The sequence below is a fragment of the Eptatretus burgeri genome, chromosome 12 (genome assembly GCF_056783735.1).
Source record: "Eptatretus burgeri isolate ZD-2024b chromosome 12, Ebu_testis_v1, whole genome shotgun sequence".
Classification (NCBI taxonomy): domain Eukaryota; kingdom Metazoa; phylum Chordata; class Myxini; order Myxiniformes; family Myxinidae; genus Eptatretus; species Eptatretus burgeri.
In genome coordinates this window covers 88,085,237-88,107,731 of record NC_140972.1, presented here as the reverse complement: position 1 = coordinate 88,107,731, position 22,495 = coordinate 88,085,237, and the positions used below count along the sequence as shown (strand labels likewise).

Genomic DNA, 22,495 nt, shown 5'->3' with positions numbered 1-22,495 from the left:
GTTTGTCTGGGCGCTAGCTCAGCCAACCTTTGAGCTAGGAAGCTGAAATTTGGGGATGAAAGTGAAGATTCAATCCCATTCTTCCCTCCAGGCCTTCAAAACAGCTGTTCACCACCACCTCTTATCTTCCCCCATCCAAATCCTCGATCTTTTCTACCCCCATTAATCCACCCCAAACCCACCTCCTTCAAATTCCCTGCTTTCCTTCTTAAAAGTCCCTGTAGTGTCCATATTGTTTACCCTGTGTACCCCTCCCCATCCCTCTCCCTTCCACAGATCTAATGTCTGTTCCCCACTATTTTATCCTTTCCACTCCCACCCCTCTTGTCTCATGCCCCCCTTGATGTACGTTGTGTGTTAGCTCTCACACGAGCCTCGACAAAGTACACAAAAATAAATAAATAAATAAATAAAAGATGTGCTTTGGCAAAAACGGTATTTTTTTTGATTAATTAATTACTTATTATCGATTTATTAATTCCTTATTTATTTTCTTTCTCATCTAGGCAATATCTCAGGCACCTTTTGAGCTGGGAAGCTGATATTTGGACATGAGAGTGAACAAGTGATTTGGCTATGAAGGGTGTTTTTGATTTATTGATTATCAATTAATCGATTATTTATTCTTTTTTTTTAATTAATTACTTGATTTTCAGGAGACACTTTTCAAAAAGTTACAGGTTCGGATGAAGCAGTAGTGGTTTGGGTTTGCTATTCAGCAATTGATTGAGAAATTCATTACTTTACGATTACTATTTATTTATTTTAATTATGCAATTAATCACTTGATCAATCAATTATTGTACACCGCTCCCAATTCCGTCTCCATGTGCTGTAAGGCAGCATCGCCGGGTGCCGGAGGTGTCCCGGCAATGTCACGCGCTGGAGGATTTGTTATTTATTTATTTATTTGACATGGGGGCGGTGTACTTTGAATGTACTACTACTTGTTTTTTTTGTAATTTCGTTTGTAATGCTTTGCTTATTCATTTTTGAATGAAAAAAGAAAACTTATGGGAAACAATTTTGATTCTTTTTGAATTATTTTTTGTGGTCCCATTGATTATTTTTTTTGTCACATCTTGTTGTTTATTGATGAATCATATTCCTGCATCACATCACCTTCTTATGAATCAAATGACCATTTAAAGGATTTCTGTGATTTTAAATCATGCGCTAAATTGAGAACATTACAAACATGGCTGTGGTGTCAACTCTCACCATTGTGACGTTCAGAGTTTGTGGCTCTGCTTACGGGATCTACATCCAGTCGCACCGGAGATGGAGTTGCACGTGCAGACATCCGACTTACAGGAGAAGCACTCGTATTCTCACTGCGCTACATGATGTAAGTGTGCAAAACGGGTACCGAACTGCACCCAAGTGTGTTCAGTCAGAATACGTGTATTTTTCTCGAATTATTTCTGACATAATGAGGGGAAAAGCGGAAACAATTAATCGAGAGTCAGAATTGAGGGACACATTCCTTACGGAAACTTAACTTATATTGGAGGATTGTTTTCATGCTTCCAGTACTAATGGACAGGTCTTCAGCAAAATGTCCCACTTGCATGTGATCATCCTCCGTGACATGAGTGCTTACTGCATTATTATTTGCAGAATAGTCTAGCATCGGGTTCTGCTGCCATGATCTGGTATAAATCATTGACCAGATGTACACAGTTTTCCACGATGGGGTGTCATAAATGAACTATGCTGTAAGTCAGAAATTTTGGGAGTGAGAGATGGGACATTCATCCCTCTCCGTGTTCCTCCCATGGTACTCCACTTACAATATTGTCTGCTATCATGGTTCTTGTACACTTTGACTTAACGAGTCATATTCAGGATGATAGTTATCCAGCTATCAAGTGATGTCATCTTTAGCTCAAATTGGAGATTATACGATGTAGCCACTAACAGCTATTACATCTGCAGCACAAACAGCTACACCAACGATGAAACACTATAATGTTCACAGGAACAACCCCAGCACATCGCTGACTTACTCATTCCAATAGCTATGTACGTATCCACCTGCTTAACCTTGCCGATGAGATCATCGATTTCGAAACGTCAATCCCATCTTGGTGCAAACGCGGACCTTGCGAATCGACTTCACCATCACGTTGCTCCTTTTGAGTGGTTTTTTTGTGAGGCCAATCTGGAGATCTTTCTTTTTATGCTTTCTTTTAAGGGGAATGTACATTCTGCTTCATTCTATATCTCCTCTACATGATAGTCTGACCTTGTTCTGTTTTCCCAGAATAGATTGGGCAGCTCATTGTGTCTCAAATTGAATCGGAGCCAATTCCGATTGGTAACACCTCGTGGATATTGGTGTCGTCAGTGTCCTAGTAGGAAGAGGAACTGTGAAATGACTGTTCCTATAATATTAAATAAGGTGTGTGTGTGTGTGTGTGTGTGTGTGTGTGTGTGTGTGTGTGTGTGTGTGTGTGTGTGTGTGTGTGTGTGTGTGTGTGTACATCTGAAAATAATAGAAAAAAACATGACTGGCCCGATCTCCACCAAATTTCGCATAAATGTTGGTAGTACCCAGGATCAAGTCATGGGCACAAAGACAAAAAAAAAAAAAATGAAGACCCCTCCCCCCCTTGCAGAGGGAGGGGGCGATGACGACGCTGATGACAAGTTGTCAATGCTCCCGAAGAGAGTGGGTGTTTCGAAAATATAAAATTATCTGTCATATGGATAATACTATATATCAGGCTGAGGGGTAGGATATAATGTCATATATATTCAAATAATTTGGTACTTTTTGGATAAAAGTTGAAGGTCATGGAGGAGCTAAAACACACGATATATGAGAACATAACAGAAGAGGAAGAGCACAGTGGAAAGGGCAGAAACACTATGAGCAGAGTAGAAGGAACACCTGGAGGACGAATGGACATGGGGAATAACGAGAGCAAGGGGATACGGAGGAAGGCGCATGGGGTGAACAAGCTGGATACTAGCTCCAACACAGCAAGAAGATTAATGGGAAAATGGGGATGATATATAAATGGAACAAAAGCCAATAGGGTGGGCGAGGGAGAGAGTGGATAAAACACAACAACCTGAAAAGGAACAGCAGGTTGGCTTCGGGTGTAGGTGGTGGGGGTGAATAAAGATAATTTGGGATCGAAGAGATCATGAATATGGAATGGAATGACCTGAGGAGGTGGTCAGCAGCCATCTTGAAGCCCTGGAGGGAAGAATGACATTGAACAGAATGAAGAAGTTGGTTTCACACGTGAGATAAAAGAGGAGCAAATGTGTGGTGGTGAGCAGTGGGCCTAGATTCTGGGTGTTTCACCAGAAGTGGGCTACTGGCAGACTTCATGCACCCTGTAGAAACATGGAGAGGCGGTGGGTGTTGGGAATGTTTCAGAGCACAGAAAAAGTGCAGTTGGTATAAGACCAGAAAGGAGGTGGTGAAGACAGAGAGGTCACTGACATGTCTGTGATGCAGGTGTTACAGGCCTAGACAGTCAGCTTCATCATGGAAGATTCCAATACATTTGAAGGCCTTTGTTTTGATGGCATCAAGGCATGCAAGATGTAAGACATGGTTGCTCACTCAAAGGGGAGAGCAGTACTCCATTAAGCTTCAGACGAAGGCCTTACAAATTGGTAAAGTTCATATTTGCCAAGGAAAGACTTTGCACAATCGAGGAAGCCCAGACGACAGCAGGCTTTGTAGGTCAACTTGGACATGTGGTTTGCAGAGGAGACATCATGGCTGAAGGTGAAGCCCAAAAGTTTGAGTGATTAAATTCCTTTGTTAAGGAACTAGATGGGACATTCTTCTAGACTGTCTTTTTGGAGAGACAGAGTGAGAGTATTAGATTTGTCATGGTTGACAGACAAAGAACAAGTTTTGGAGGAACTCCTGATTCCCTTAAGGTCTGCAGAGGGAAGAGGCTGTTGCCTGCCTGTCTGAAGGATTATGGATGTTACGGCAGAGGGTGGAGTCATCAGAAAAATATAAGGCGGATTTTCCAGAGAATCAGAAATCTCATTGATGAAGATGAAAAACCGGACAGCTTGGGGCACTCCAGCTTCAATCGCGAGATGAGATGAGATGACATAATCCGATTGAGCACCATGTGCTGACTTTGAGAGTGGAGGAATTCAGTAAGCCAAGAGAGGAGGTGAAATTGTTTGCCATAAGCAGGGAGCTTGGAGAGTCAGACTGTGTCAAATTGCTCGAGATATGTACAGAGAGATGGCCCTGATCTTATATCTAGGATTGAGGGCTTCATCCATTTTTGGGAGAGCAAAAGTAGCATGTTCATGGGGGAATGACCAGCCAAGCTCATAGTTTGAGAACACATCGCTGGAGAAAAGGAAAGATTTGATGTCAACTGCAATGATGGGTTCCATGACTTTCCTTATCGAAGCTAATAGATGAGTAGTTAAAAGGATGGTTTTCTTTGCCCATTATTTGTGTAAGGCTGTGATGTTAGCTAACCTCAAAGTAGACGAAACCTGACTGAAGGCAAATTATAGGATGGACAGAGTAGAAATAGGATGTTTAAAAGTGGAAGAGAACGTTTTTTTAAAAAAAAGATGTGCGTGTTGATGCCATCTGGGTCTGTACCAGTCTCCGAGCCGTGTGTTTCAATAAACATCTCCGTCTTCTCAGGTAAGCCTGGTGTTGGCTTCACGGTTAAGGTGGCTGGCTTAAGATCTTAGGGTCTTGAATTTAAGCCCCCTGTTGGCTGTTGAATTAACATCAAGTTGGGTTGACTCAGTCTGTCATCCTTCCAAGGTTGAGTACCAATGTATTGGTAATCGAGGGCACTGCATCAGCGGCACAGCCGTGCCCCCAGAAAATGATGCAACTAGCAGCCACAGGCTGCACACGATAACTAGCTACTTTCTCAAGTGTGAAAGACAGTATCCAGTAGCAGTTAGCAAAAAATTGGAATGGAGTGAGAGGTTGAGTGTGCGAGATTTGGAAGCAAAGACAGAATTGAGGCATTCGGCAATCTCACAAGCACAGTGACCCGTCGTGCTAGTTGAAGTGAGAGAAGGGACATAGGGAGAGCATACTCCAGAGACTGAGTTGACAAGGTGCCACTACATATTTGAGGAAGGAGACAGGTTAGAATGTTCACTCTTGAGGTTAGTCGGATGTGGTTTTCTGGCTCTCATGGGAGTGGATGCATATTCTGCACACTGCGGCCCAACTTGATTTTCCCTTTAACATGTATTCGACTCTCTCCTTCCCTCTGCTGTGACAAGGTGTTGGGTCTTAAGTGCAAGTCATTATGTCTATCTGCATATTTGCTTTTTAAAATTTTTATTTAACAAAACAGAGAGATGTTTAAGAACATAATTTTCCTTCAACAGGCTGCAGCTTAATGAAAATCGACACGTACACAAGAATTTCTGGTGTTGACTGTTGACCTGGAGGCCATAGGACCTCTAAGAATAGGACAACATGCAGTAAAAAAATAATTTGTGTGCTGCTTTAGAAATCCTTCAATCACCTCTTTTACAGGTCATCAAGACCAGACATCATGAGGTTTATGGACCCATACGGTGTGTCTCTCTTTGACTTCCGCATCACCTCTGAGTCGAGACGAGGCAACATGGTGAGATGTGTTTATTCTTCGTAGTTAATCTATATCCCTCCTCTGTACATAAATTGTGTGCAGATATCTGTGTAAGATATCTTATTGTATTCATAAATGTTGCAAATACAAAAGTGTGGAAAAGGCACAAGCACAACCGACTTGTTTTGACTCAGTAGTCACACGTGGTTGTGACCTGGTGGTGCGAACGCCAGACTGACATTGTTGATGTCAGTTCAAATCTCTTTACAAGTAACAGTAATTAGCATTTGTATTCTATGAAGTTAGAGACACAAAGTTAGTTTCAGAAGAACTCGATTGTTTATTTGGATTATTTATTAAAAACCCAGGTGGATGATTAACAGTTTGCAGGTTGGGGATCATCTACTGACTTGTGGTGTTCCCCACATATTGCGGTTGACTTTTAATATTATCAGGGCAGCATGAGATGACCAGTGCTAAATTACGGCATATGAATAGGCAATACTGTAATGCCCACAGTCTACCTACACATTAAAAAAAAAAAACATTTTCAAAAATTACAGGTTCAGAAGGTCCAATGTTTCAGCCACATATTGGCCTCCACCAAGGACTAGGAAGGCCGAAAGTGTTTTGATCATAAACACCCTACTGAAAGGGGCACAGTAGCTCAGGCCTCCAATGGAAGTAGGCAAAAATTGAGAACCCTTCATCACATATGAGAATGGTTACTTGGGTGTTGTAGTTTATTGGAGGCCTCTGTTGCTCCACTCCTCTCTGGGAGGGTATTTTACATGTAAGCCCACATGGCCACCACAATCCCTGACAAAGTCCACTCGGTGGCTGAAACAATTGACTTTATGAGATAACTTTATTTATCTTTTCATGTGAAAGTGAATGTTTCTGGAGGACAATAATGACAAAGGAAGTCTGATTTACTTTATTTATGGGGGGAGGGTGGGAAATATATATGTATATACATAAAGGCAAAATTTCCTGCCTGGAGCTAAAATGCTATATTTAATTTATTTACGAAATGGATGTGAATACTGAAGGAGAGTGCATTGATGGTGAAAATGAAATGTAATAAGAACTGTACAAACAAATAATTTCATAGATTTCAAGTTAATGGGGTGTGGATATGGAATAGACATGATGGGCCAAATGGCTTTCTCCTTTGTCAACGTTTAATTGCACTGTATGTTAATTTTCTTATGTAGTTTTAAACCGATAATAAAAAAGATTGCATCAAAGTAAGGTAAGAATTTTTTTAGGAGGCCAATCATCAAAATTTAGTTCGCCCTTATGGGTGTTGCAGTGTGTGTGTATGAGAGAGATCGTTGGCCAACATAGCTGTGATAACTGCATATTGAAGCTAATTATTCTTACGTGGAAGGGGGGAGGGATCGATGGCTAGACTGTAGTAAGTGTAGTATGGTTCATGTGTTTCAAGAGGTTAGATTACTATGTAACAGAAATCTGTTGGAGTAAGTCGTTTGTTACACGTGACGCCGAGGAGGCAGTGCATGTAATTTATAGACAGGGTAGATAAAAAAAAAAAATATATATATATATATATATATATATATATATATATATATATATATATATATATATATATATATATATATATATATATATATATTGTTACGGCTGTGGAAATTTGCAATACACCAGAAAGGTCCTCAGGTTAGATATATCGATAAGTTCATGTGTAGTCAGTCCACACCCGTTGTTTAGAGGGAATATGTGTGATTCATCCGTGCTGCGACGCTTTTATTTAGCCATTTTTCTTTCTCTATCGTTATTTTGGACCATTAAGCCGCCAACAACTCAAACACCACCACCTTCGCCTCTTTACCTCCACAACTCCATCCCGCAAACATCGCTTCACCGCTATTCCCAAACGACGCCCGCCAACAACCAAACCACCACAGCAAACCCCCCACCACCTTCGCCTTTCTCCTTCCACAACCATCAACCACACCACCAGTCAACACCGAACGTCGTGCTGTCCAGGGCCCGTTCAGTGATTCTTGCCGAACGCGTCAAGCCACGAGTGCACATGGATCCTTTTGGGAGAGGAGAAGCGGATCAGGAAGGCTTCACGCCCCTTTTCTTCCATCCAATGACTGAGCATCGGGTGGCATGGTCCCGCCTCCGAACCCGCCGTGAATGCGTTCCTTTTAGGAGGGGAAATCGGATCAGGAGAGGCTCACGCCCCTTTTTGCCTGACCAATGGCTGAACGTCGGGTGGCGTGGCCCCGCCTCCAAGCACGTTTTGATCCGCGAATCTGCATACAAGCTCCTCCCCCGGTCTATAAAGACACGAGCACAACGCAGCTCGGGGGTGCAGAAAGGGGTGCAGAAAGTGGCGCTAGTCGGAAGTCGTGGAGTCTGTGTCGTGTGTTTGCGGGGATCGGACGGCGAAGGGGACGAGCTCGGAGTGGAGGTTGAGGGACGAGTCGCGGAGTGGAGCAGGGACGCAGAAGAGGACTCAGGGGCGAGAGTTCGCCGGAGTCGGTGCGGTCCCGAGACCCCGCTCGCAGGACGGAGCGTCCGCCATTCCTCTCTTCCCACCCCGAGCATCAACAATTTCCCCCATCCATGCTGAGATAGTGCCGGTAACCCCGTCCGCTCCCCGCCCCAACCGTGGTTTCGACCAACCAACATATCTGTGTCGTGGTATGCAAAGCACACATAGCTGTTGGGCAGCTATACTATTGGATATGCCTGCGCAACGCACGCCTGGAGGAGCTCACCGACCATACCAGGGGCACGGAGTCAGGTGCGTTATGCGGACATTGCGGCTAGCCCGCCATCGCGCCACGAGGGCGCGGGTAAGACCCCTTTGGTCTCGTGGACCTGGCCGATCACCCAGGTCCCACGTTAATTTGGTCCACGGACCTGTCTGCCTCCTTGCCTGTGAGGGTTGCTTGTATTTTCTTTGCTTTTGGTATAAATATGTGTGTGTGGCGCCAGTCTATTCAGTAAACCCATATAAGTGCTTGTACATTGCTTTATTCAGTAGTAACTCTGCGTATTGTTCTTGCTTTGACTGTTATATGTGCATTTTTGTATGGCTGTGAATACGTGCTTGCCTTGTATGTGTGTGAAATAAAGTGCTTGCTTGTTGAACTGTTTCCCATTTCGTTGCGTCCTTTCCTTTGTTTGAAAGTTCCATCTTGTATCACGTAAGGGATTGGTAGTGGGTGTAGACACCCAATAAATAATCACGAAACGTCGAGGTCGACGATAACTCCACTCGGTTATCCCTGCAGCACAGAACGAGCCACTTAAGCGGTTCGTGTCCGGAGTCGACCTGCGGCGTGGTACAACTCCTTGGTACGCTACCCGCGTGGGTACTTAGGTATATCGACATTCGGCGATTCACCCTATTTCGCATGGGTAGAATGCGGATTGGGTTGTGGTGAGGTTAAACCCCCACCCGTGGCTAGGTCCTTGGTGGTAGTTCCAGGAGGGTCACGACCGAATTGTCCGTTCCGGTGGGTGACGCGTTGCGATTCGAGTTACGTGGCCAATCGCACGCCGGGCGGGCGAAATTCGTAAAAAAAAAAAAATAAAATAAAATATATATATATATATATATATATATATATATATATATATATATATATATATATATATATATACACAAAACTTTTTGTGTGTGGGTGGGGCAAGGTGTGGACATCCCTTGGCAGAGGCACACATATCACAGTGATGCAATGATGCTGATTATGAGCTCTCTGGCCTGTTTGTGCTGGCAATGGCAGCACAGTGGGCTGTAGAGCCTAGAAGAAAAGATGTGCATTAATTTTTTGTTGGGTCTGCCCCGTGGGCAGCATCCAAGAGGAATTGTCCACACAGGAGGAAGAAGAGAACTCGGTCATCTCATGTGCAGAGGGGTCGAGGCGAGAGTCCACCAGAGAATGTCCTGCAGGGGAGTCGAGACTAGAGAGCCCAGGGAGACAACGAGAGAGGCCACCAGAGAGTCATGAGGAGAATCCACAAGAGAGGACGAGTAGACTCGTTATTCCACTAAAGAGAACCAAGAGAGGCTCGTGTGGAAGGAAGACAGAGACCTCGCTTGGAGGAGAAGCCTCGTGTGGGATTTACCCAAGCTGGGATCACCCTGTGTTTTTGGAGAGCCTGGAGGAAAATGGACAAAAGGGGACCACATGGCCAAGGTGAAGGCCTACCCATCACTGGCCCTGCTCATTCTGGCTCTCATCTCCCTCCTGGTCTCTAAAGCAGACACTATCGAGTCCTGCCTTCACCCTGCACATTGCATGGAAAAGCGAAGTCATGCTTGCATTATTGTGTCGAAGAAAAGTGCGATCTCTGATACCTAGTGGGTTAGGATTTGAGCTTTTATTTCTCCTTATTTTCTATACTGGAGTGTCGGAGTGTCTGCGTCGGAGTGGCGACCCGTCCAGGATTGTGCCCAATAGCCAAGGAAACTGCTTCGGCACCACTGATGCTCTGTACAAAGTATGGTCCCAATGGATGGATTGTCTATAAGTTTGCTTATCCCATTCTCCTGTAGTGTCTTTTTGACTCGTTTGGTTTGTTCCGTTATCATAGCGTCTTGTCGACTCTCTTCCTTGTGCTTTTCATGATAAAATATATCCCTTCAAAGGTAATGGCGTGTTTTCATCCATTTTTTTTCCGTGTGTGATTGCCATCATTTCCGCTCATTTGGATGACCTTGCGGAATGGTGAAGTGAAGTAATATTGAATGCAGTGCCGATTGAACCGATTGGACCATCTCTCGGGCCTTCAGATCCCGGTTCTGAGAAATTCCATATTAACGGATATTTGGACACGACATTATTATTCAATAATAGGACCACTGTACCTGGAGCTTATTTGGGCCCTGGCCTAATGGTGGAACCCAAATTTGGTGGTATTCTGACTGGTGGGTCTGGAGAAGAAGATTTTTGAAGAAATTTAATAAGTCGGCCATTTTGACCTACTTAAAGTCATGTGACCGGAACGAGCTTTGCAATCCCCATTACCATTTTTTTTTTGCCATTTTATTATCAGTAGCAACATTTCTGTTGCTGCCAAATGTCAGCCGGAATGGCCCAGTGGTTTGGCCGGATAAGTTGAAATAGGAGATGGACGGACGATGCACGATGACAACACCTTATCTGGAATTCTAATTCCAGATAAGCTAAGAAATGAAGGCACCACAAACTAGCATACCTGTCCAGCAGGCAAGGACCAAATCTTCAGACCAGAGTCTTACCTGTTGGGCAGCTATACTATTGGATGCATGGTGCCTTCATTTGTTTTTTAAATGGATCTTCCCAACTACAACTATTTTTTTGTGAAAGGTTATTATTCTAGACATATTAAGACCAAATGAAAACATATCCGGCACCAGTTCTCCTCTGCAACTGAATCCTTTTGTTAGGTGTGTGGAGAGTGGCAGAGGCCACCACAACAGGTGCTGCACCTGCTGCATGCAGGACGACTATACATGGGGCTGGGCTCAGCGCACCGATCTGTCGCAGAGCTGCAAGGGCGGCTAATGCTTCACCGTGCCCTCACTGCTGGTACCAAAAACTCGATGCCTGAACCTCACTCACACCGATGTGTGTGTGTTTGTGTGTGTGTTAGTAGTAGTAGTAGTAGTAGTAGTATTAATAGTACAAACATTGTTTACTGGACATAATACATCCAGTCGGTTTATGTTGTAAGCATGTTCCTGTTTAGAGATTGATGGATCAAAACCCTGATAATGGATCAGTAAGGATGATGATGCTGATGATGGTGTGTGTGTGTGTGTGTGTGCGTGTGTGCGTGTGTGTGCGTGTGTGTCAGAGACCTTCAGTGTGTTGCTAGTCTCCAGTCGGCAGGCCTTGCATGCCGGTGGCCTTGCTATGCTTACACTGGAGGACAACGCTGACCACCTACACTTTGTGCTAGTCTCACAAGGTCTTCTTTTGCCCGGTATGCCTTAAACTTCTCTACTCACATGTCTTTCATTAGTACTCACCTGTTATTGTCGACAGAATCGCTTCCTGCTTGTCCGTCATCCACAGATGCTCATTTAAAACAATTAAAATCTCACCAACATCTTCGATGACTCGGTGAGACATTGAAATTTTACTTTGGAGGGTAGGAGATGCCAACACAAAAAGAACAATCAATTGATTGTTTGCCATTACCTTCCCATTTGAAAAGCAAGAGGTAGGAATTTCTTGTTCAGGATATATATGTCTTTGCTTACCTTTATGAAATTTTACCTTTAAATTTTTCCCTGCGCTCGCGAAGCAAAGAACGAGGTTCATCGATTGGTCGTGTCTGTGTGCTGTATGTGCGTGTGCCGTACGTGTGTACATACGTGTCTGCATTTTCAAAATTCATTTTCTCAGCAACCGTGAGTATGATGGACACAAAATTTTCCAAATATGTGCGCCTCCTCCTGAAGAATTATTTAGTCATAATTATGATGTCATAAGTCACATCATCGCCTTTAAAAAGGCACCATCTGAGAAAAACTGAAAAACTTTGCACCTCTATATCTCCGAAACCACTCCATGGAAAGATTGTACACATGGCTCATTGTCAAGTCCTCCCATGGTGAATAAGATGTGCTAATGATGATGTCATCGCTTTTTTCATAATGACGTCATAATTCGACAAGCACAACGCTTGATTCGATAAGTAATGAAAAAAAAATTCTTTGCAACTGTTGGTCCAATTGACATGAAATTTTTACCATAGGTGTGCCTTCTCCTGTTGGAATTTATAGTGATAATTATGACATCATAGGTCATATGGTACAGGTGCCATATTGGAAAAACCAAAAAACTTTGCACCTCTATATCTCCGAAACTACTCCATGGAAAAAAAATTAAAACAAGCCTCATTGTCAAGTACTCCGCATGTGGAATAAATTATGTTAATGATGATGTCATCAGTGCCTTCATTATGACGTCATAATTTGACAAGTGCAATGCTTGATCCATTCAGTATGAAAAAAAATTTCTCTGCAATTGTTGGTTCGAGTGACACAAAATTTTCCACATAGGTGTGCCTCCTGTAGAATTTTTATAGTCATAATTATGATGTCATAGGTCATGTGGTACAGGCGTCATCCAGGAAAAAAACGAAAAACCTTGCACTTCTATATCTCCGAAACCACTGCATGGAAAAAATGTACACATGGCTCATTGTCAAGCACTTCCCATGGGGAATATGATTTGTTAATGATGTCAAATTATGAAGGCACAGATGACAAGTGCAACGCTTGATCCGGTCAGTAGGAAAAAAATTTTTTCTCTCCAATTGTTGAAATCGCTAACCGATCAATAAAAAACTTTAACTAATTGATCAACTACCCATGGGAAATATAATTTGATAAAAGTGATATCATCGGTCACTGGTCTGGCACCATATTGGATCAAAGAAAAAAAAAAACCTTTATAAAAAGAAGAGTTGGCACACCAAGTCCTTCTCAAGACTGCGCAGGGTAAGTATTCTATGAATACCATCTAGTTCCTCAAGATCTTCCTAGTTTGTTCTGAGTGCGTCCGAGCATGTACAACTGCCAAACATATTTGGAAATCTAAATGGCACATACCATACGTAAACAAACTAATGAAGTCTGCCTCGAGCTTTTGCCTTTGCCCGTACAGATGTTGAGCTTGGTTCTGTCATGGTTTGGTTCTGCTGCTGAAAATTTTTGGGCCCTCTAGTGGAGAAAAATGCTTTTTAAAGCAAGCATTGGAAATCCGATGGGATCAAATCAGATGAATGGGTCCTACCATTTATAGAGAAAGTAACGCTTCACAATTATATTCCAAGGCAAAATATCATTCAGTATTTAAAAAAAAAGTACTTTAAAAAGTCCACAGTATGTTTGGAATATGTGATTGTTTTACCTTTTACTTTAATGATACGTGTTTCTTTGTGGCCGTTCAATGAGAAACGGAAACAAATGCTCGCCTTCGTAATTGAATCCTCAATTTAATGTTATATGTGCAGTTTGAAGTGAAACGTGTTTCGAGGTAATGCAGTTGATCAAGGTGTTCTGCATAATGATGTGCTTTTTAGCTCACCTGTTCGAAGAAAGAGAGCTATAGCGATACCCCCGGCGTGAGCGTGAAAATGTTAAAGTTTTTGGTGCAAGTTATTTAGAAGCTTGCCATTCATTTAATATGTGTACAGTAAGTCCTCGCTTTTCGCAAGGGTTGCGTTTCTGGAAAACCTTATGATAAGCGAAACTGTGTTAAACAAAACATATTTTCCCATAGAAACCAATGTGTTAAACGGGGGATGTGTTTTTGGCTCGGAATTTTTTGGACATAAACACAAATAAACAAAACACACTCCTCGAGTAGTGGCGACTTACCCCGAGGCTGGAGGAACGGAGTTGATTGCGGTGGACAAGTCACACTTGCGGAGTGGCAGACTCGTCCCCCTCTTCACTTGACACTGTGCTGTCACTTTCTTCACCAGTGGGAACGGTCTCTTGACAGCTGGTTGAAGGAGCATCCTGGATGGTGGATGGAGTTGGTGCTGCATCTTTTGGCTTGAAAAATGCATGGAGAGTGGGCTGGATGGCTTTCTTTTTCTTAGCTGCATAAAGTTCCTTGTAGCAACAAAGGGCATCATTAAACAACACATCTAAAATCAGTGCTCCTTTCAAGATTTGGATCTTGCTCGATAACAAATTCTATGGCACTTTCAAACGAGCTGAGGATTTGGCTGTGGTTTTTCATGGTGAGGTGCTCGGATGAAGGTGTCACAGCATCTTCTTCTTCCTCAAGAGCCCACTGCTGTTCCAACTCCATAAGATCTTCATTGCTTAAGGGTTCTCCATGAGACTCCAGTAAGTCATCCACGTCCTCTTCGTCAACCTCTTCAAAACCAGCCTCCTGCGCCAGGTCTACAATTTGACTTGTAATCAACGGAACATCAGCAAACCCCGTGAAATTGTGGACACACTCGGGCCACACTTTCTTTCACACAGCGTTCATTGTGGAGGCACTCACGTCCGCCCACGAATCCTGAATGTTTTCCAAAGCCATTTTTATGTTGTATGTTTGCCAAAACTCCTTGATTGATAGCTTGTCCTTATCAGTTTTTTGATAAGCTTCAGCATGGTATGCTTAACATAATAGGCTTTAAAAGCAGCAATAACTCCCTGATCCATAGGCTGTAAAAGTGAGGTAGTATTTGGTGGTAAAAATACTACCTGCACGTTTTCACACCAGTCTTCCATTTGCTGAGGATGGGCAGGAGCATTGTCTACAAGCAGCAAAGATTTGTTGTCAATGTTGTTCTCCTTGGAGTACTTCTCAACATGATTGGAGAAGTAATTGATCACGTAATCGTGGGCCAATGCCCTCACAAACTACACGCTTTTTCTTGTATCACAGCAAGAGATAAAGGCATGCGACGTTTAGTTTGATCTTCTATCCACACACATAATAAATGCTTCATGTTGTGCATGGCACCATCTCTCATTCTCGTTAGTGTCGTTGCACTCGAACTGGTCGCGATCTGTGATATTTTCTTTATCTTTGCCGAACTTTGAATGATCGAATGTGCAGTCGATGCAGCGATTGCTGCGTGCGGCCGATTTCCGTTGTCCCTTCACCTCGTTCATGTCTTTTAATTATATCCAATTTCACCTTCAATGTGACAGCCTTTCGTTGTCTCTTGAAACGAGGTGTGCTCGGCAAAAGACTTGCGGGTCGCTTGGGATTCATACTGGAAGGTATGCAGTCGAGCGTGAAGAGAATACGTACAAGTACAGCGTACGGTACATGCGCAGTAAAGTGAAAGTGTGTTTATGCGCATCCTGTGTGATTGTTGTTTTTTGCAGGCAGTTTGAAACTTTTTTTTTGCGTTTTTCCTTGCAATGACATTACGATAGGCATAAAATGTTTGCGATAATTGAAAAATTGGTCATTAAAACTAAATTACGAATAATCCAAACTACGATATGTGAACTTCCGGTTAGCGAGGACATACTGTACGAGGATGCTGATATTCGGCATGGAGGTTCATTTGGGGTATACTATTGATGTAGTGAAGTTGAAATAAAAAAAATAATTTCAAATGTTTAAATTTTCTGACCTGTTTTGAACTTAACTTTTTTGTAGCACATCAACGTTAAAGTTTTTGGTGCAAGTTATTTAGAAGCTTGTCATTCATTTAATATGTGGACTAGGATGCTGATATTTGGCATGGAGGTTCCCTTGGGGTATACTATTGGTGTAGTGAAGTTGAAATTAAAAAAATATATATTTTTAAATTTCAACCTAAGATGGTGTCAAAGCCACCCAATGCTCGCCTGTTTATACTAGACGCTTGCCATTCATTTAATATGTGTACTAGTTTACTGATTACAATGTACAAATACATATATTGCATTAAAATTATTTGGATCAGACTTCACTGCAATGCTTTATAAAAAATTTTATTAGACGAGTCTTTTAAAAATGATAAATGTATAAACAGGTGAGCATTGGGTGGCTTTGACACCAACTCTGGTTAAACATGCAAAATGATATTGTTGCGGTTGAGGAAATTTTCAAACCACCATTCAGGTCCCGTAGGTGAGATATCTCTGTAAGTACATGTGTAGTTAGCCCAAACCCATTGTTTAGAGGGAATAAATGTGATTCATTCGGGCTGCGACCCTTTGAGATAGCCGTTTTTCTGTTCTATCTTTATTTTGAACCAACCACGTCTCAACCGCCATCACACAACAACCACCAACCACAACGCCGCTTCACAACAACAACAACGCCAACAGCCACGATCTTTACCTTCACAACTCGCTCCCGCAAACATCGCATCACCGCCATTCCAAACGGCACCATGGCCATAAACCACCACCATAAACCCTCCACCACCTTCACCTCTCCTCCTTCTGCCGCCATTCCCGCACCACCTGTGAACACCGAGCGTCAGGCTGTCCTGGGCTCGTACGGGACGCGCGCCGAGCCGCGAGTGCAAAATGCGGCCTTTCCGAGGAGAATTCGGATCAGGAATGCTACACGCCCACTTCTGATCCATCCAATCAGCAAGCGTGGGGCGGTTTGGCCGCGCCTCCAGGCGCGTCGGTGTAGAATCGAGATATGCAAATTCTAGGATCAGGGGAGACTCGCGCCCCTTTTTCTCCGTCCAATGGGCGAGCGTGGCTCCACCCCCGAGCTCGTTCTGATCCAGAAATTTGCATATGGGTTCTCCTGCCGGCCTATAAAGCGCCGAGCGCGGGGCGAATTTGGGTCAGTTTTGGAGAGCAGACTGTGGCAGCGGCAGAGTGTGGCAGCGGCAGAGTCGGTTTGGGTCGAGTCGGCCTCAGAAGAGCGGAGAGTGTTTTGGGCAGAGTCGGGTTGGAGCGCGGAGTGGAGTCGGGAGGCGAGGGCGTACAGGTGGTTTGCTGCATTCGGCTGAGGAGAATTGGGGAAGAGACCAAGGAGTTCGGGTCCGAGGCAAGGAAGACGGCGGTCGGCGACGAGGTTGCGATGGAATCGCTCGTCACGGGACCCAAGCAAGCCAGCTATCCTCTTTCCCCAGAGCATCAACAATTCCCCCCCCCCCATTTTTTCCCTCGCACTGAGATAGTGCGAAAACGGGGCCCCGTTCCCACCCCACTACAAGCAGTGCCAACGAAACCCGCGAAGGAGCACGAAGTCGGGGCACCGCCACGCTGCCACATTTGCGGCTCATCACAAAGACACGGGTAGGATCCACCCGGTCTCGTGGACCTGACCGCTCTTTCAGGTCCCGCGCAAATATTGGCCCACAGGCCCCGTCTGCCTGCTTATCTTTGAGGGTGGCCCTTTTCTTTTGTTTCTGTGTAAACGTGTGTGTGTGGCGCCAGTCTGGTGAAGTAAAACTGTGTAAGTGTTGCCGTGTGTACGCGTAGTCGGTTGTAGATCTGCATTGTTGTGTTTCTTTTGTTGCAATTGCTTTATGTGCATTCTGTTGAATTGTATATGTGTGCTCTCCGTGTGCCGCGGAATAAATGTGCATCATGTTGAACTGTTTTCCCGTTTCGCTTGGTCTTTTCTTTAATTGAATCTCCATCTTGCTTCACGTAAAGGGTTGGTAGTGGGCTTAATACGCCCGAGAATTAATCGGAACCGTCGAGGCCGACGATAACACCGCTCGGTTATCCCGATAGTACGGAACGGATCGCTTAAGTGGCCCGTGTCCGGAGTCGACCTGCGGCGAGGTGCGATCGCCCGGTCTACCCTCCGCGTGGGTACTTAGGTAGGTCGAGTTTGGCGAACAACCCTATCCCACGCGGGGGGCCGATTGGCACGATTGTGGTGAGGCCGAAAGGCCCACCCGTGACTAGCTCTCGGCGTTAGTCCGAGAGGGTCACGACAGAATTGTCCGTCCGGTGGACGACGTGCCGCAATTCGAGTTACGTGGCCATTCGCACGCCGGCGGGTGCGAATTCACAACAATATCATCAATTCAGAACACAGTGGAGATTTAATTTATACACGTTATCTTTGATTTCTGATTCAGTGCATTTTCATCAATACAGCAGTAACTAGAAAGCATCTCAAATTGCAAAGCCCATCCGCATTCACTTTGTACTCAAACTATACGTGACAAAAATAAGAGCTAAAAAAAAAGGTTTGTTGAAAAATTGATGACAAAAGTTCAAATAGTAAAAAAACTTATGGCTTGGAAAAACACACAGAAGCTCAAATGTTAAATAAATAAAGAAACACGGAAGCAATTAAAAAAATAATCAAACAAACACCCGGCTGTCTCACGCTGGGCAGATATGGATGGGCTGATAAGGCATACTGTATTTCAACTCACTGTGACTTTGCCCTTTGACATATTGACACGATTATTAATTACTTTCTCCATATTCTCAAAATAAAGTTTGTTGAAAATTTGATATCAAAAGCTAAAATAGTAAAAAACGAAAAGTTTTATTCCCTGGACAGACAGACAGAAGCAATTGCAAAATGCCATCTCCTGCTGCGCGAGGGACGGGATAATAATGATCTTCTCAATGTTGACGTCAAATTCACCGTTAATCTCTGATTAATAAGACCTTCTACCTTCATACCTTGTTGCGTTGTTTTACGGAAGTAATACTTGTATTTACTGGTTTCGCTTATTATCATTAGATAAAACCATCAGAAAATCATTCCTAGTTTCCACATGATTTATTAAATACTTTGTTTGCAGATAACATTTAGAGAGCCATTGTAATTTATTTCTTTTCTTGCATTTCATGCAGTTCTTCAATGTGCAATAACTAGTTTGAAAGTTATCTGACACAAGTTGAAATGATATTTGTCTCAAGTGCAGTTTGGAGTTTTCAAACCAAAATATGTTTTGTTTTCTCTTTTTATTAACATTCCAGACACTGATGATGTCATATGTGTAGTGTCTAAGAAGATGACACCACTTGCTATCCACAGTTTAATCAGGAATTTGAAATGTATTCACAGTGTGGGTGATGACTCCCATATTCGATGTTGAAAGACCCCTTGGGACCTTTTAACATCACAAAATGATGAAAGCAGACGGGTCGCCAGCTTTACGTCAATTCCTCAATCCTTGTTAAACTGGAGACCTGTCTGCTAACATGAGTTGGTGGACGTGAAATATTACAGTGCCTTTCATCAAATAGTAGGTAAGTTACTGCTAACACCCTCAACAAATTCCAAATTGCTGCCCTGACTTCCTGTGTCGGAGTGGCGACACATCCAAGATTGTAACCTCAGCCAAAAAAACTGCTACAGCAACACTGGCAATGTGTGTAGAGCATGGTTCATGATCCAAACTGATCTGCCTTGAAGTGTAGGTGCACTGCATAAGTGGTGCAGCCACACCTCACGAAGGATGTCACCAGTTGGGCAAATTCATAATTGAATCTGGGTCCAATATGCCTTCGATAACAACAACTCTTGTATTTCTAATTTTGCTTTAAGGTTGAACACAATTCTCTCATTTAAGGGAGTGCTCTAAGTCTGGATTTCAAGATCATATTGAATTAAAAGACATAAATTTGAAAACGGATTTTCAATAACTATGATCAAGTTGAATGAATTGCCTCTCATGTTGAGTTCCATGTTGAAAAAGTTCGGGTCGAAGTTCTGAGATTGTCATACTCTCGTCAAACTATGGATCCTTAGAGCTAGACTTGAGAACCACAACATGAATACTGTACCTTTGCATATTTTACACTGAAGAGTTTTAGTCATATCGACTAAGTTTAATGACCTTTTCCTTTTGGTGAGGGAGTGCAGCAGATGGCACTGTCAGAGTGCAAGTGCTGTTACTCAGAGAGGGAAAAGTTCTGCGCCATACCCAAGCTAACGTCACTGCTCATGTGAGTGATTCTTCACCAAGATTTTCACCACTTTGCCCTTTGGTTGTGATCTCTGTCGGTGTGTGTAAGAAAGTGGAACGAGACTTACCCTGAGCTCACAGTGTCTATCCACATAATTACCTCTGCCAACAAAGATGGATGGAGGTTGTTTTCATCCCTGTCTGTTTGACTGTGAGCAGGATATCTCAAAAAGTTGGAGACGGATTCAGACAAAACTTGGTGGACAGGTTGGATGTATATGACAAGGAGGAATTCCAGGCAAAAATGCTACAGTTAGAACTGTACTCTCTCATATACTATAGTTGGTAACAGGTCCCAACTACAGTAGTCTGCAGAGAATTACCACAGGAAAGGAATTCTATTTTTGCCTGGAAGTGATGGCATTTTGGTGAAGATCCGGATGTAGATACTTGAATTTGTTAAACTAGTGCTTGCGTAAAAAAACAAACAAAAAAAAACGTTCAAACCACGTGCCAGAAACAACCACACAGGCCGTTCCTTCGCTCTCGGAAACGACGACTGGATTGGGGCATTGTGTTTATCTATAAATGCGCATAAGAAATCGAGAAATTATTAGAATACAGTAAGTCATCACTATCCGGAAGTCCGTACGTTGTAACCCGTAACGGGGATCGCGGCTGAGGATCTCTTCCCCAGCGGCCATGCCTACGCAGCAACGTGTCCTGTCATTGGTTTGGTAAATAAATGGCCATAACTTGGGAAGCACTTGTCTGATTAATATCAAACCTTGAAAAGGCACATACTCAGGTCCCCAGCAATATACCTGGCAAGTTTCAATTAGATCGGACCAGTGGTTGTCGAGAAACAGCGGTCACACACACACACACACACACACACACACACACACACACACACACACACACACACACACACACACACACACACACACACACACACACACACGCACATTGCTGAAATTATAGATAGATGATTCTTCACCATTGAGATATGGCATGACATCTCAAAAAAGTTGTGGACAGATTGTGACAAAACTAGGTGGATGAGTTAGGTAGATGGCAAGAACAATCCGATTAGATTTTGGTTAAGGTCCGGATCCAGATCCAGCCTATCGGTGGGATACAAAACATAAACTGTTCAGCCTGGCAGAGGTGTATGTGCTCTACCAAGTGTTGTTCTAGTTCTCCATGAAACTACCTGGCGTGTATCACGCTTTGAAGAAAAATACTTTGCTATTAGGACCCTTTACCATCAAACATAGTTAAACTGCCAGTAACTCGGATAACGTGAATTGCCATTTACCATGCTCTGGAATCAAACTCCTCAATTAGCTTATGGTTTCCAATCCACTCTCCATTTTGTTTTTCTCTTTTTGGTCTTGATATATTTCACCACTCAGTGTATCGTTGTTGTTGTTGTTGTTGTTGTTTGTTATTAAAGGAAAACAACGGTTCATATTCTATTTTTGTAAGTTGGTATGGAGTATTTTGAGATGCCCATGATTAACTGACTTGGTGACTTCACTGTAATAAACAATACCTGGGCAAACATTTGGATGTCAATGCATATTTTAGCGTTAGTGCAATTTGTGATGGCTCGCTGCTTCGGACAGGTAGTCCTCATGATCTCGTCATTGCCATTCATCAATCATGACATAGTATACTGAAAGAAAATTGACTGATGATTATCAAGTCAGTGAAGGGATGCTGCGTTCTCATTTGAATGTAAAAGGCCAACGGTAGTTGATTCAGTTTGTTTATTTGATCTTGCAGGAGCCAGATGTGGCAGAGGTGTGGACAGATCTGGAAGAGCAAGACCTAAGTGCTCTGGCACATGGAGAGCTGTGGCTAGCGCTGGAGGCAGCGGGAGGACGTCGCATAGCCGGGCCCATCACGAGCAAAAAGAGTTGCGGCGGTATGCGGAATTCAGCATGTGGCACGCTGTACTGGAAAGTTGAATCATCATTACTGTTGCAGAGGCTTAGCTTTGCCATGCAGCAGTATGTACTTTCTGTCCGACTGTGTGTGCAGCGCTCCTATGTCTGCTGTCAGGAAATGAGGCATTGGTTCCTAAAAAGACCGGTGCTGCTGGTTGGGCCAAGTTTTCTGTGCAAGACAATGGCTCCGTTCAATACCAGGTTGTGCCTGTAATCATCTTTCCAAACTGATGAACAGTTTAATAGCGAAATGTCTTCCTTATGCTTCATCTTCTTCATACTGTTACGTGTCAGCAGTGGGAGGGAGGGGGAGGGATCAATGGCTAGACTGTGGTAAGTGTAACACGTTCCGTTTGTTTCGAATGGGTTAGGTTGCCATGTAACAGGGGCCTGTCGGAGTAAGTAGTTTGTTTCACGTGATGCTGAGGAGACAGCATATGCAATTTATAGACAAGGTACATCGAGTAATATTGTATGTGTAAACCTCTCTGGCCATTGCGTGCCAGCATTGCTAACGGAGCCTCAAGTGTGACAATATTATCACATTCCACAATTACAATGGTGTAGGTAGGAGATACTCCGGCTAATCCCTCGGTTATGCTCGAGTTGGCAAAGTACCTGTACCTGTTGTCATTTATCTTGATCTTTTCAGTGTGTTTACTATTACTCGTG

General features: G+C 43.4%; 1 protein-coding gene across 4 annotated transcripts in view; it reads left to right on the top strand.

The window, feature by feature from the left end:
• The window catches only part of CHRD (chordin), a 124,421-nt gene that overhangs the window by 54,944 nt on the left and 46,982 nt on the right, over positions 1 to 22,495 (top strand). For 3 of the 4 annotated variants that reach the window (XM_085848758.1, XM_085848761.1, XM_085848760.1), the window contains 7 exons: positions 1,237 to 1,348; positions 5,513 to 5,606; positions 10,987 to 11,128; positions 11,397 to 11,525; positions 19,817 to 19,908; positions 21,660 to 21,801; positions 21,918 to 22,024. In XM_085848758.1, the coding sequence (XP_085704884.1) occupies positions 1,237 to 1,348; positions 5,513 to 5,606; positions 10,987 to 11,128; positions 11,397 to 11,525; positions 19,817 to 19,908; positions 21,660 to 21,801; positions 21,918 to 22,024 (818 nt within the window). The remainder of the gene's footprint in view (positions 1 to 1,236; positions 1,349 to 5,512; positions 5,607 to 10,986; positions 11,129 to 11,396; positions 11,526 to 19,816; positions 19,909 to 21,659; positions 21,802 to 21,917; positions 22,025 to 22,495) is intronic. The other variant, XM_085848759.1, reaches the window with a different exon arrangement.